The 14934-nt window shown below is 40.0% G+C and overlaps 1 protein-coding gene across 2 annotated transcripts in view; it reads left to right on the top strand.

The window, feature by feature from the left end:
• The window catches only part of Col28a1 (collagen type XXVIII alpha 1 chain), a 165245-nt gene that overhangs the window by 131154 nt on the left and 19157 nt on the right, over window positions 1–14934 (top strand). For both annotated transcript variants that reach the window (XM_071612512.1, XM_071612515.1), the window contains exons 28-31: window positions 6930–6998; window positions 7529–7609; window positions 7695–7730; window positions 13536–13572. In XM_071612512.1, coding sequence (XP_071468613.1) covers window positions 6930–6998; window positions 7529–7609; window positions 7695–7730; window positions 13536–13572 — 223 coding nt within the window. The remainder of the gene's footprint in view (window positions 1–6929; window positions 6999–7528; window positions 7610–7694; window positions 7731–13535; window positions 13573–14934) is intronic.

Here is a 14934-nt window from a genome sequence, read left to right as displayed (position 1 = left end):
TATTGAGTTATGTACTGTACAGAATTGTATTGCTATACTTTTAGATGACTGGCAGCACAGTAGGTGTGTTTTGGGCAGCATCACCACAAATGTGTACAAAATGCATTGTGCTGTGACATTATTGGAATATGATGATGGCAATAAGTAATGGGAGCTTTTCAGCTCCATTATAATTTTATGAGACTACTGTTGTATACATGGTCTGTTGAACAAAATGACAATATGCAGCACATGACTATATTTTAAGTTTAAACTCAGCACTCCTGGAGTGCAAATGACATTAACCTGCACATATACATATTAATCTTGTCTAAGAGAAGTATATTAAATTACAGGCAACACAACAGTGATCTTACTTTTTTTTGCATGAATGGGACAAAAGCCATTGTGGTAGGCCGAATAATGGCTCCCAAATATCTATGTCCTCGTTCCTGGAATTTGTGTATATCACCATACACTGCAGAAGGAATTCTGGGGTGGGGAGATTATCCTGGATTATATGGGTGGGCCCTAATAATTACAATTAAGAAGAAAGCAGAGGAAAATAGACTACAGAAGAGGTGAGGTGGTGGTGGGAACAGACGGGGTACAGGAAGATGGAGAGAAGTGGAAGACTGTGGACAGGTACTAGAAGATGGAAAAAAAAAATCAAGGAAACAGATTATTTCTTCAGAGTCACTAGGGGAACCTGGCCCTGTCAACACCTTGACTTTAGCTCAGTGGAACTGGTTTCAGACTTCTGACTTGTGGAACTATAAGAGAATAGATTGGTGGTGTTATCAACCACTAAATTTCTGGTAATTCGTTATGGTAGCCATAGAAAATGGATACAGCATTATCTTGGTCCAGCTCATGGAAGTTTCCATGGGAGCTGTTTAGAAAACCCTTGTTATGAGGCTGACTGTTTTCCCGGTTTCAACAGAGGCTCTGAAGAAAGAAATACAAATCACCAGGGTTTTAAACTGTTTCTACGAACAGACTCAATATCAGTGTTTCAATCTGTAAAGAGTAAATGCTTTTCTGGTCTCTCACCAGACACAATGGAGCTAGATCACCATTTGAATGACAATAAAATATATTGAAGCCATGTTTTTGTTCTGTTAAGCCCATTGGGACTGTATTTTGGCCAGGTACCACATGCATCAGAGCTGCAGTCCAGCAAATGCTCCTCTGATAACGTGTAACTCACTCATTCAGTCTACTCCCAGCCAAATGGGCTGCTGTATCGAACAAGCATTAGCCTGTCGTAGTGCCCATTAGAGAATGTTAATGTATGAAAATGGGACATTAAGTGAGAAGAGTTTAATTCCTCAAAGGAAAAGGATTTAAACAAACTAGAAACTATTGATTATCAGGTTAGAGAAGGGGAAACTGCCCAGCTTCTACTATACTCTGTTCCAAAAGGAAAAATCAGTGGACCTTTTGTTTTGTTTTGGAGGGACTGTCAGCTTGCAGTTTAGAGAGAGAATTACTGTTGAAAACATTGTTATGAAATCAGATATAATCCAGGGTGCTACGGAAGAATTGCAAAAGCCTAGCTTTTCTCGTTTATATGTTTGTTCCCAGGATTATTACAAAAATTAAATAGGAACATAAACTCAGTCCTCTGCACATAGGGATACAATAAATGTTTCTAGTTGCAACAGGAGATGATTATGATCAGAATTTCTGGGATAAGGAGATAATGCCAAAGTTTGGTTGTTCTAGGAGTCTGTGGATAAGTGCTTCTGATCGACCTGCATGATTTTATGTACTAGAAAGGCCACAGAGAAAGTCCATTTTTCTTCTCAAGTGAACTGGCTATTACTAAAAAGGAGAAAGCAATCCCTTTCAATACAAAGTAGTTCCTGGATTCCACATTAAACACCAGATGACTGTTCAGACAGGTCACTGTTCTTTCTTTCTAACTCTTCCATGTCCCCACTAGGTCAACCAGCATCTTAGTTCAACATTGATTGCGCTATTCTAGCTGCAGAAGGCTTTCACTCCCCATCTTCAAAATGTATAACTCCTTTTTTTCCTTATTAGCAATACAGTCAGCACCATCAGAAAGGAGGAAAGGCAAACTAGAGAAGAAGCTGAGGAAAGAATTATAATTTTTAAAAAGTTTGGTACATGTGAGGGCCACTACAAAGTAATGGGGATAGGTTTGGGCTTTCAATAGGTTATATGATTGCATCTTAGCAAAGAATATTCCTTACAAATGCAAAATGCCCCCCCACCCCCCCCAGTGCTTCTACAGCTAGCCCTCTCAGCCTAGAGTGCCCTGGTTAACCTGTAGCTGTTTAGCTAGAAGTGCTGTTTGTTTTCAATATATAACCAGGTCGTGGCAGTTTCTCAGACAGGACTGCAGCCCTTGACAGGAGGAACTTGAATTCCATTTGAACCGGAAATACTGGACTTTGGACATTTTTTATAATTACTGATTTTAACCTTTTTTCTTTGAGCAAGTTATAGAAAATGATAAGAAAACAGCTTAACAGTAAAATTGAAAGTCATAAAGTTTGTTGATAAAAGTGTTGTCTCTACATTGAGCCTGGGTTTTGGTTAAAATTCCAGTTGAGTCTGTTTTCTCTCTCCTTCCACATTTCAGTCCAAGACAACAGGCCTGTGTTGAAATCTTAGAATAACTTGTTTCTTATCTTACTTAATAATGGGCACCTTCATACCCTTTGGTAAAAATGAAGTATGTATCTCTTTAGATATAAGTATTGCTGTGTTATAAATATCTCTATTATCATCTTCGGGATGACAGAGGAAACTTGGGAGATGTGACTCAAACAGGAAGGGAAAATGGCTGTTGAAGGCTCCCTTTTTGCCTTGCAGCCTAAGTATCTACTTTCTGTTAGCATTGCCCTTATGCCTAGGCAGGCAAAGGTCGGTCTGGTGGTGGTGGATAACCAGTGCTGGGCTTATGAACTGGCCGTGTTCAGGCAGGACAATGCCATCTCTGGTTCAAGTGGTTGAACTGAAGTCCATCTTCGGTTCAATCCTGGGGAAATACAAAGGTTCTTGGTGATGATAGAAGCCTCCTGTATATAAAGAGCTGGAGTCACCTCAGGAAACCCACACCAGGGCTTTGTTTTAGGTCCCTTGGTATTCTTTTGGCCTGTGGGTACCCAAAACTTTGGGTAGACAAAACACTTGTATACTTATATTTTTTAGCTGCTGCCGGGATGATAGCCGATGCCTGTGTGCAGTCATTTAATGCATTCATTTACCTTTACACTCATTCATTTTATATGCTGTTTTAACCTTAAATGTTATTTGAAGTAATTCACACTTACAGAAAAGTTATATAGTACGAAGAATTCCCGTATCCCCTTTACCAGATTCCATAAAAGTTAACATCACCACATTTGCTTTATCAAAGTATGTGTGTGTACCAACATTCATATTCTTTTTCTCTAACTTTTGAGAGTAAGTTCCAGCTACAGTGTCGTTTTTACCCTAACTGCAGTCCTTTTGCTACAAACACATTCTCTTACATAACACAGTAGGGTGATAAATAGCAATTATTATTGATATAATACTATCAAATCTAGAGGCATTATTTGCATTTTCCCAAGTATTTAATTGATTCTTTTTACCTTAAAAAATTATTATTTAGTAAAAAATGATTTAGTTAAAGTAACTTTCACCCTCTTTTAAGTGTGTGGTTCTATGAGTTCCAGCAAATCTATAGAGGCCTCTAACGGTCTTGGCTGAGCCTGACTTTATGAACCTCCCCAAGCAGTGTAGCTGCTCTACAGGTCGGTGCCAGGATTCATTCCCACAGATTGACTCTGTTTCCGGCCCCCAGTGGGCATGGGTCATCCGCTGTGCCCTCAAGATAACAATGTTTGCTGCCTTTCCCTAGAGTTTTAGGACTTTTGTTTCACAGGGAGTGTCGTACCCTGCCCTGGGTGGTATAGTCTGAACATAAAATCCATGTTGAAATGCTACCAGGCACTCAGGGGCCTTGGGGAGGTAATTAAGAGATTTGCCTTGCCCCTTCCACCATGTGAGGACACTGCAAAAAGCACCATCTATGAACCAGGAAACAGGCCCTCACAAGACAATGAATCCTTTAATGCCTTGATCTGGGGTTTCTCAGCCCCAGAACTATAAGAATTAGATTGCTGTTGTTTATAAGCAACCTATTTCCATGGTATATTGTCAGCACAGACAGGCCAAGACACTGGAGATTCCTACTTCCCTCTGCCTGCACCAGAAGAGAGTTTCTTCAGACTCTTACTTGCCCTAGGTTTCTTATGAGCACTGGTAAGGTCCCCAAAGAAGAAGAGCCTGTGATGGGTGCCATTTCCCCTTGTGCCTCCAGCTCTCCTCCTCTCCTGGTAGCCTGTATTGGCCTTTAGCAATTTATTAAAAATTTTAGTCAAATCCTCCTTACCAATCCTGGGCTCTCCCCCAGGTATTGAGTGGTCAGGTTCTGCCTCTCTGTGGACGATTCGTGCTTCCTTATATGTGGAGTTGGCCGATTTCCCTGAAACCACAGCTCTATGACAGATTCAAAAAAAGCTGTGACTCCACAGGTTGTAAGTCATTGTAAGAACAAGGGAAGGATTGACTTTTTACTTTTCTATATTCTGAGCAGAAGCCAGATGTCCCCTTTACATTCTTTGATTATCTATGAATTTTATTTTTTTAATTACTGCATCTTATAGAACATTTAGAAAAAAACACTATTGTTTCCTGACATCAGTAATAAAAAAAAAAAAATCATTGAAGCATTCAGGTAGTTGTGCATTACACTTAAAAACTTCTTTCCTGGAGATTAAGCAATCATCTGAAAACAAAACTATCACATTGTTAACAGGACAGATTTAAGAGTCAACAAAGTGGTACAGTGATTAAGAAGCTAGGTTTAAAGTTTGCACTTAATCATACCTTCTGAAAGGTTGTTTCCTGCAGTTGCTTTGACTCGCGCTAAAAACATTGTTTATCTTTTTCCTGAGACTTATAAAGGGAAAAAAACAAATCTGATTGTATAGTGTCCACCTCTGCCAAGCTAAGATATGGACTTACGTGGTAAGAGGCTTTTAGCCTGGTAATCTACTCTGAAAGTTATAGGAAGCCTTCAAGTATTTTGAAGGGAAACTGGTAATTTAAAGTGGGGGAAAATGCCTTCACTATAAGGAAATCCAGGTGCCTGGAATGACTATAGTTCTAGCAATTATATAGAAAATGTTTATGTGTGAAGTATCCCAAAATAAATTCCTGAACATAGAAGGATCCAAACATGATAACTGGCTCTCTGAGGTTTTCCCCTCAGGGTGTGGTGAGGAAGCCACAATAGCTTTTAACTTTGTTAGGAAATTGTGTCATTTCTTAAAAGCAGCTAGTTAGTCACCAACTTTTATTGGACGTCTTTTGTATTAGCTGTTGTGGAGATCTGAGATGTTGTCAAAGAATAATTATTCTGAATAATTGTTGAAAGGTGGACTCCCTTTGTCTAAATATAGATGTCCCAGTGATAAGTCACCACTGCAGCTGGGTCCCACAGTGATTCGCTCTCTGGCTGTCCTTTGGGGTTGGGACAGAGCCAACCATTCGTTTCTTTTTAGTGTTCTCCCGTGAACTTTTAATTTCCTCATACCTGGCCAGAAACCCTCCTGGATCTCTGATCTCAATTCTCCCAGTTCTGATCCCAGTGTCTGAGACTCCCTGACAAGCCAAAGCTACCTTCCACAAATAGCTCATTCATCTCATAAAAATCTGAGAAAACAAACCTCCATCAAAGTGTTTTTAACTGGAACATCTTCCTTAAGAGAATACTTCCTTCTCATATTTTTTTTTTTCCTTTACATTTACTTAGAGCAAAGCACAGTAGAATTCTAGGCATGCAACTCCTCGGGGTGTTTCAGGCCACTTTAAGCTCTGGCCTTCCAGTCTGTATGTAGACAGACCTTCTGCCTCCTCCTCCAGATGAGGCTGCAGATTCATTCCTGCTGAAGCATGGCTTTCAGTGTGTGTAGTGAGGGTGATCTGTTTCCTGTACATTCCTGCCTCTTTGTCTTCCTGATACCTACCTGTGGGAGGAGTGCCTTCTCTGAAAAAGAGAACAGATTTTTCTCCCTTTCCTTGAATCTTCAGCTTCACATCCAAGTGTTGACTTAATATTTAGGGTATATGTAACCGATATCAGTCCCTATCCAGGTTCAGCACCTCTTAAAACCTCCAGATTCCCTGGTGAGAAAAGAGGATTCTCTCTTGACTCTAAATTGAATAGAGACCAATAATCTTTACCTGTCCACTTCAACCAACTAAGCAATTAATAAAGAAAGCACTCCTTCTTCAAGCATGAGTCTCCTTAGCTGAGCCCAGGATTTGTACAATACTGCATAAACTTTCCTGGTGGGTCCGCTATATTATAGCACTGGGCTTGGCCCAAGGGATACCAAGGTGCAATGCCATTCAGGGAATAAGTTCTGAGAAGTCTGACCATGGTAGGAAACTTGTTTTAAGTCCTCTTGTGTTGAATTGAGGAGGCAAGAGTGTAACACCACACTTGCAATCCATTTAGAAACACAACATGTCAGAGGATTAAAAAAAACCTTGGAGTCTAGTTGTGAAAATCTGCTGTTAGATGTTAGGGCTGGGCTCATGAAGAACTGAGTATTTCAGTTCAACTTCAGAAAGTATTTACTTGTGTTCATTTTATTTTGTACTATTCTGTATATTTGTTTTGATGTAAAGGTTTCCTCCTAGGGAAGTGTACAATTGTGCAAAGGTATGTAAAAATATTCATTGAAGCACTATTTTTAATATAGAAATATTAGAAATTAATGTTCATCCATAGGATAATGGATAAATTATAGTCCTGTTATTTAATGGGATACTATACAGCAGAGAAAGTCAACAAAGTCCAAATATTCTGAGTTATCCTGGACAATTAATGGAAACATTCTTTCTTACATCCTGTATAGGGAGAACAAGGACCTCAAGGTTTTCCAGGGCCAAAGGGCACCAGGGGCCAAGGCCTCCCAGGTCAGAAGGTAAGTATTTCAGGATATTAGAGAAATGCTGTGGCTTAAGCTCTCAATAGCTTAACTTTGACTTTAAATGAGCTCTCACGTATGCATCACACTTCTTCCTAACACTCTCAGACACCCATGTGGAATTGAAACCTTGTGCATAGCCCTTTCTACTTATAAATGTGCTCATTTTACAAAATCTTGCCTTCATTCTTAAAAGCCAGCCAATGAAGGGATAAATCCTTACAACACACATACAGGAGACAACAGATAACTCAGGAATCTGGACAATTGTGCAATAGCCTTCCCTGAAGTTGTGGAGTTGATCACATGGCCACTTCATATCTCTGGTTCATTATAAATTGGATAACTATGGCTGAGGGAGTGTAAACAAATTGCTCTCAATTTTTTTTTCATATTATATATTTGTATCAACAAGAGCTCCAGGTCTTGAAGAGATACCAGCTGCAAATAAACCAAGTTGCAGAGTTTTTGCTATTTGACTTTAATGCTTATACTTTAAACTTGTCTTTTTTATCATATTTTTAAAGGGTGAGCATGGAGAACAGGGTGATGTGGGAAAGAAAGGTGAAAAGGGGGAACTTGGAGACCCAGGATCTCCTGGAAAACAGGCAAGATGCGATTTAAAAAGTTGTGATTTTATACTCATGACTGGTTCCAACTATATTGACTGTTAACTCTTCTTGCACTATGTAGGGATTACAAGGACCAAAAGGAGATGCAGGACTTACAGTGAGTATCTGCTCTAGTGGGTAATTGAGGGTTTTGTGCTTGCAAAATTATTGCATTCATGTTTTAGCTTTAGAATTATGAATTCTTTGGATGCAGGATTCTAGTTGGTATTTAAATGATGGTTACTGCTACCAGCCCAGTGTTGAATTAGATGCATGAGGTAATTGCATTGGACCGTGGAGGAGAAATTACACCAGGCAGCCTTGGCTAACTTGTGGTGGAGGTGTGACCAGTCCCCTCACACCCCCTGGTAGAAATGCTCACACTGCTATTATTGGCAACAAGGAAGTGAGCTGTTTACAAGAAACTGAATGTCCAAATGATTTCTTATTTTATCTGATCCTTCTCATTTCAGAATGGGGGCTCTTTTTCCTGAACTGGTTTCTGTAAGAAGTGTTCCAAGGAAAACAGCAACACAAAATCAGGATTATGCTTATGTATTGATTTACCTTTCAACAAATATTTGTTAAGCAGCCACATTTTCCTGCTCGTTTCCACACAATTAAAAACAGAAAAAAAAAAAAACTGACTCTTTAGACACACATGGATGGGAAGGTTCTAGAGTTTCTGTAGTAAATCCTAATTCTTCCTTTCTGATTCATTCTTGTCTGATCGGAAGATACTACATCTCTTGGAGTAGAAGAGGAAAAGGGACCTTTTCTTCTTGTTGATTTTTCTCTAGGTCATGGTCTGGAGATGCTGATGTTCTGTGCCAGGAAAATCCAAGTGTGAGGGTGTGGGAGTTCAGGTGCTGACAACAAGAGCAGAGAGGCACACATGGAACCTCTTTTCCTCCGACCCCAAAGATGCCTACAGTGGATGAAGCAGCTATATAGACAATAATTTCCTCCCCACAAAACAAGCAGCAGGGGAAAGTGTACATAAATGACCAGTGGGACTTTACTATTTTATCCCAGCATGGGGAATTGGACTTCATCCATGTATTCTTCATCCATTTATTTGCTCATTTATTTCTTTCTTTCACCAGTATTTTAGGGGAGTGTAGTGAGTCAGGCTCTGAGATAGAGAGGTACTAGGGAAATAGTAGAGAATAAGAGTCTGTCTCCCTGTCCTCAAAGAGCTGACAGCCCCGTGGGAACAAAGACATAAAGGTTGTTTATCCACAGTGTGATGAATGCCATGACAGAAATAGTTAGGAGAGTCCAGAGCGCACGGTGATGTGTGATATTGATACCACTGGTTACGGGTGACGATGAGTTCTGTTTCCCAGAGGTGAAGATTAAGCACCAGAGAAATGCAGAGGTAAGCGTAGAAAGCAAGTTTTATTTAAAGAATAAAACAGACTTCTCCCAGGAAGAAGGGGGCCATAGCTGGTGGGAGTGTCCTGTCCCTTTTATACATCTTAGATTTTCTTGTTCTCCTGCCCTCTTCCTCCTTATCTTGCTCCTTCATTTCGCCATCTTGCCTAAGTGATTGGAGGCCAGGAGATGCCCATGGGATGGCCAAAAAAGCAGCCCAGGCAGTATCAATTAACAACTTGTAGGAGGAACCTTGGGGCAGGTCACCTTAGCAACAGTTTGGAGCAGGAGCAGGAGGAAGGGCTTTGAAAGGAGGATGGGGAAAGGGCAGCATTTGATTTTCTTACTGACCGACCCCCACCTTCCCCATCAGACCCAATTATTTATTATTTACATTGATTATTTTTTTGCCCTCCGGCCTCAAAATGTTTGGAGCAATAGATAAAGGCTCCAAACTTTATCTGTTGAGTGCAGGGTTTTAAACCATAAAGCAATGATCTTAGTAATGGAGACGACATCATTTTATTGACATTGGTTTTCAAGATTTTAGAACAAGAGGCTAGCAGGATGGGAAGAGTGAAGGGAAAGAGAATGTACATTGTTAAAATCTAACAGGTGACAGGCACTGAGCTAGGCTCCTTAACATCAGTATCAGCTTTTCTCAGCCACCTAGGTGCTCAAGCTTTGGAGAGCTGTACTCCTTCTTCTGGTGAGCATTCCTTGGGGCCAAAGGGCATGGCCACTCTATGCATAACCACCACCTCCACCATTTGCCATAGTCTAAATACACCTGACCCTATTCTTTCTACCACACACCCTGTGCTACAAATTTAGTGAAGTACTACCATAATGCAATGTGATTTGTGTGACTGCCACTCCTTCTGCCTGGAATGTTCCTCCTCTCTCCACCCACCCCACCCCAAAGGACTCATAGTTTGGAAAGTCAACAACATTGGCCTACATGCCTTGGCCCACCTAAAGGGTCATGTATTTTCAGAGGATCTGGGTTAAGTTTGGGAGTAAGGACTAGATTCACTGCATGAATGCTGGCCAAGGCCTAATGCAGTGTAGGGTTGGTGAGGATAAGGATGTTAAAAAAAAAAAAAATAAGGCAGGCTGATTGGCAAGGCCTTCTCAGGTCTAATACTCCATATTTAATGTACATGACAGCTCCATGTGGAAGGTCGTATTGTCTTTACTTCTGATGAAGACATACTAAGTCAGACAGAAAGATTGAGCAATATACCCAAAGTCACCTAGTGAGCAAGTAAGCAGGGCTTTTTAACTAGAGTTGGCCTGTCCCTGCCAAATCCAGGCTGCTCCCCCAGGAAAGCTCCCCTTGGAAGGCCTCTCTCATTTCCCTACCCTCATTCTCTTCCTGAACAAATGTATCCCCCAAATAGCTATCAATTACAGATTCCTTCCAGACTAACAAATGCTTTTAAGAGGAAAATACTATTGATGGAGTGAAATATTTAGATAATTCTCAGCAAGTTATGTAAAAAGATTCTGTTATTCCACCTGTCCCTTCAATGTTGGCATTTCCCAGTGACAACCCTCAGTCTTCTCTTCTCCATCTTCAATCTCTTATAGAGGGACAGCCACGAAAGGCAGGGGGATGTACAGTTCGAAAAGGCTAATTGAACAGCACAGTAAAATCATAGGATAAATTAAAAATTATTATTTTTTAAAATTATAACGTAGAGTATGTTTGTCAAATGGGGGTGGTTGGTCACATTGGTAAAAGCATGGCTGAGAGTCCCTCTTCCAGGCAATCTAACTGTGGTCCCTGTTTGAACAACTAAATGAACACTAGCATTTCTTTAATCTGTCTCCAGCGGGGACTGCACCAGAACTTACATCCTACTGCTACTGGGCTTCTCTAGTTGGATGTCCTGGAGGTCCACCAAATAATTAGCCAGGCCCAATCATCTTCACAATCCCACCATGCCCCTATTCCACTCCTCCCTACCTTAGAGCAAGGCTCCACCATGTTTGCCTTCTCTTTGACCCCTTCTTCCCCTCATCCCTTCTTTCAGTTACTCTCCAGTTCCCTTCATGCTCCATCTGGAATGTTCTTCCAGGCCTGTCTTCCCCACCCATCACTATCACCACTGCCTTCTGGTATCATTTTCTTTGCCTGAACTATTTAGGAACTTCAAACCCCTCCACCAGTTGCTGTGATCTTCTTTCTTAAACAGGAGTGAGACCAGAGCTCTTCTGCTCTTAGGGATCACCTGTATTCAATGTGCAGCTCAAGTTGACACCTTCAACATAACACCAAGGCTCCCTGACTGCTACATTTCTGTTCTTCCTACCACACACCTGGAGTCACCAGCTTACTCAAGTACTATAATGCAGTGTTCTTTGTGTGAGTGCCCTTCCGTCTGCCTGGGATGTACCTCCGGTCTCCATCCACCCCAAATCAGTCAGAGCCTGCCTCTCTGGACCACTGCCCCAACCCCAGCAGACCTCGTGGTTCTCTGGCTCTCTGAGCACTTATATAAGTCTTTGCCTATTTGTTTACTTCCTACTAGACTGTGACCTCTTTCATAGAATAAATTTGATGCCTTTGTTGTTGGCACCAGATAGCCAAAGTAGTTATTCAGTGACTTTAGTGAAAGAATAAACTGTTCCAGTCACTTAATAGAAAAGGGAAAGGTTGATATGTATACAGCCAATTAAAGTATTTTAAACCTACTCATGCCATAAAAACATGTTGAAAAGAATTAAAATCCAGCCTTAATATATACAGTGCCCTTATAGGCCAACAAAGGACCAACTTTATAATTAAAGAAAATGGGACAAAATACAGACTGTGTGTTCAAGAATATAACTTGGAAACATGCATATGAAATAAAATTTGACTTCACTAGCAATTCAATAAATCAATTTAAAACAATGAAATGTTTTGGTCTATGAAATTGCAGTGATTAGAAAATAATAACAACTAGCATTGTATGTCTAAAATAAAATAGGTTTTCTTATATAACTCTACCATTTACCCACTAGGTCAGCCATCATCTTAGTTCAACACCAACTGCTTTATTCTAGCTGCAGAAGGCTTTCACTCCCCATATTCAAAATGTGTAACTCCTTTTGTTCCTTCTATATTGCTATTGGAGATGTCAGTTACTGTAACTTCTCTGAAGGATACCTTAGCAGCATTCATCAGAGAGCTATATATCCAAAAATGATCACATTTTTTACTTTAGAGATGAAGTTTTTTAGAACATTTAACAATATGGGAAATTAATTATGATATAAGGTCAAGTGCAAAACTATAATCATAAAATTTAGTATAGAGTTATTTTCTCTACATTAAAAAGTTAAACATGAAAATATAAATTTATGTTTCCCCTTTCTAGTTATACTTAATATAAATTCATACATGTTCCTTTCCATATACATTCTAATTACAGATTTATTAAATGTCTCTCTGAACATGGAAAAGTATAGCAAAGTTCTGAGAAAACATGGTTGAACTCTTCATTTTATGTAATTTTGTAATGTAACTCAGCATGGTATTAGAGGGTCTTCTTACATAGTTACTTGGAATGATTGTTTTTTGCTCAGTTTACGATTTAAAAACTTAGATTTAAATGACTGAATAGTTCCCATCTCATTGCTGTTAATCCATGTTACCAGATATGTCACCTTTATCCCAATTCTGTCATTATAGATTAATTCCTTAAAATTTTGTTCCTGAATCTGTTAAATTTTATCTTCTTGGATTAGGTCCAATGGCTCCTTCCTATTGAAATCTAAGCTTCTGTTAATCATCCTTTTCAGCTTCATGTCTTTGGCAAATGTGGTCTCCTGCCTTCTGTAGTCTCATCTCAGTCACTTTAAACCTGCCACACAGGGCAGGACATCACAAATTGACTTCTGGTACCCATGTGATCTCAGGCCCTTCTGTGGAGCTGACGTACTGCAGGATGAAGGAAGGAGCATTCAGAAACACAGGGACATTTCCTAGAAGAGCCAAAGTGAGAGTAGTAGGAAGCTGAGGAGGGGACTTTCAAAACTGAGGATTGGTACAGAAGAAACAGGAGAGACTTCAGCCTGGAATGAATTCTTTTAGACCCTGAAGCATGCCTTGGTTGCTCATTACACTAAGCAACTAAGTGGTTTAAGTCACATTACTGAACGCGCACGTCTGCACCTCGCTATTGTGTAGGTAGTGCTTAGTGGGGACAGACCTCGGGCTAAGAGCTGTATGTGTATTTACCTCATTCCATCTGCACCACAGCCCTGCAATCTAGACACTGTTAGGTCACCTAATAGCCAAGGTTACAAGCTGATAAATGCTGAAATTGCAATTGAACTTTAGAACTCTGAGCGATTAAGTTTCACAACTGAACCTCATTTCAGTTATGATCTATTATACCCAACTTTTAAACCTCTGTGCTATTTCATTTTCTGCAATGGAAGGATTACATCAAATGGCTCACTGCTGATTATAGTAAGACAACTTTTAAGACTCTGGGAAAAAAATACTATAGTCATACATTTAATGCTAATACATTTTCCTTTTTCTCCCCAGAGAGAAGAAATTATTGAGCTCATTATTAAAATATGTGGTAAGATTTAACTATCAAAGAAAAAAGTCCATCCATTTAAGGTACCATCCTCACTATGGTCTGTGTTGGTGTGGTAAGGAGTTCCCTCGGAGGATGTGTATTATATGGCTAGTGAGGGGTGTACAAAGTCAGAGAGAAACTGAGAGGAAGCAGTGAGCGAGGCTGTGGGAACCCTGACTGAGCAAAGGAAGTTGTCTTTGCTGTGGTTAGGGAGCCTGAGGTTCCTGACTTAGTGTGTGTGGGTAGCCTGGTCTTTTGTAAGCTCAGTGCTCATGTCTGTGACATTTACCTGAACTAGGGAAGGGAAAAACAAACAAACAGGAAATATGACTACAAAAACCAACTGGTACACAAGTCCAGTCTAGCTGGTGGCTTAATGTCTGTGTTTTTCCTGAAGTCAAGAAGTCTGAGTTGAGTTTTGAACATGATTTCTAGGGCTATCCTGAATCTCAAAGGCAGAAGGACATTCAGTCGTTCATTTTGCTTCACAGTGATATCTAAATGAATCTATGATGGACCACTTTAGACTTAAAATAGTTGTCAGAAAGAGGAAGTAAAGAAAAGAGATCAGCCAAAGGCAAATAATAATAATAACAAATAATGAAATAAAGATGAGAGAGACTCCTGTGCTTAAAGTGGTCGAAGGCAGGGACATCACTGTCTTGCCATACAGGGAATCCCAGAACTGGCTTGTCCCCTAAAAGGCATCTGGACCTAAGAGCCAGCCTGAAACTCTATGATGACAGACCAATATGGACATGGGTTCTGGGTACTAAAAGCCCTGTGAAAATAACACCAGTTTCCTGATGACTTTCTATGGTTGGTTGGTGAGCAACAGGAGGAGATATATATATATATATATATAAAAGAAGAAAACTTTGATAATTTTTTATCCTCTGGGGACTCTTAGAATTGCTTTGAATGATTGTTTACTGACTTAAACAAAAGCTGTTTATTGACCAGTGCTCTCTGGAATCCCTCCTCCCAAACAGTTTCACAGCTTGGATGGACTAACAGTCTCTTTGATAACGTGGAAGCCACAACAGTTCTCATTGTGGGTGATTAGACATAAATAGAGTAGTTGTGGGCAGCTACTCTTGTGTATAGTTTATGACCTCAATCCTTCCCCCACACAATTAAAAATTCTCATCCCAATACTTCCTCCATGCCAGAGAGCAAATCTCCAGTTTCATGTAAGGGTTGAAGCTTTCAGCTGTAGATTAAGAACAGATGTTGAAATGATGAAGAACAGATTTTGGACAGTAGTTACCTCTTAGAGGAAGAGTAATAAAATTGGGAAGGCACACACTGGGCATGCTAGCTTTTATTTTTTATTTTTTTTATTTTTTATTGTTGGCTGTT

Source organism: Marmota flaviventris, chromosome 1 (genome assembly GCF_047511675.1).
Source record: "Marmota flaviventris isolate mMarFla1 chromosome 1, mMarFla1.hap1, whole genome shotgun sequence".
Lineage (NCBI taxonomy): Eukaryota > Metazoa > Chordata > Mammalia > Rodentia > Sciuridae > Marmota > Marmota flaviventris.
Note: the sequence above shows the minus strand (reverse complement) of the source record. Positions and strands in the feature narration are given on the sequence as shown.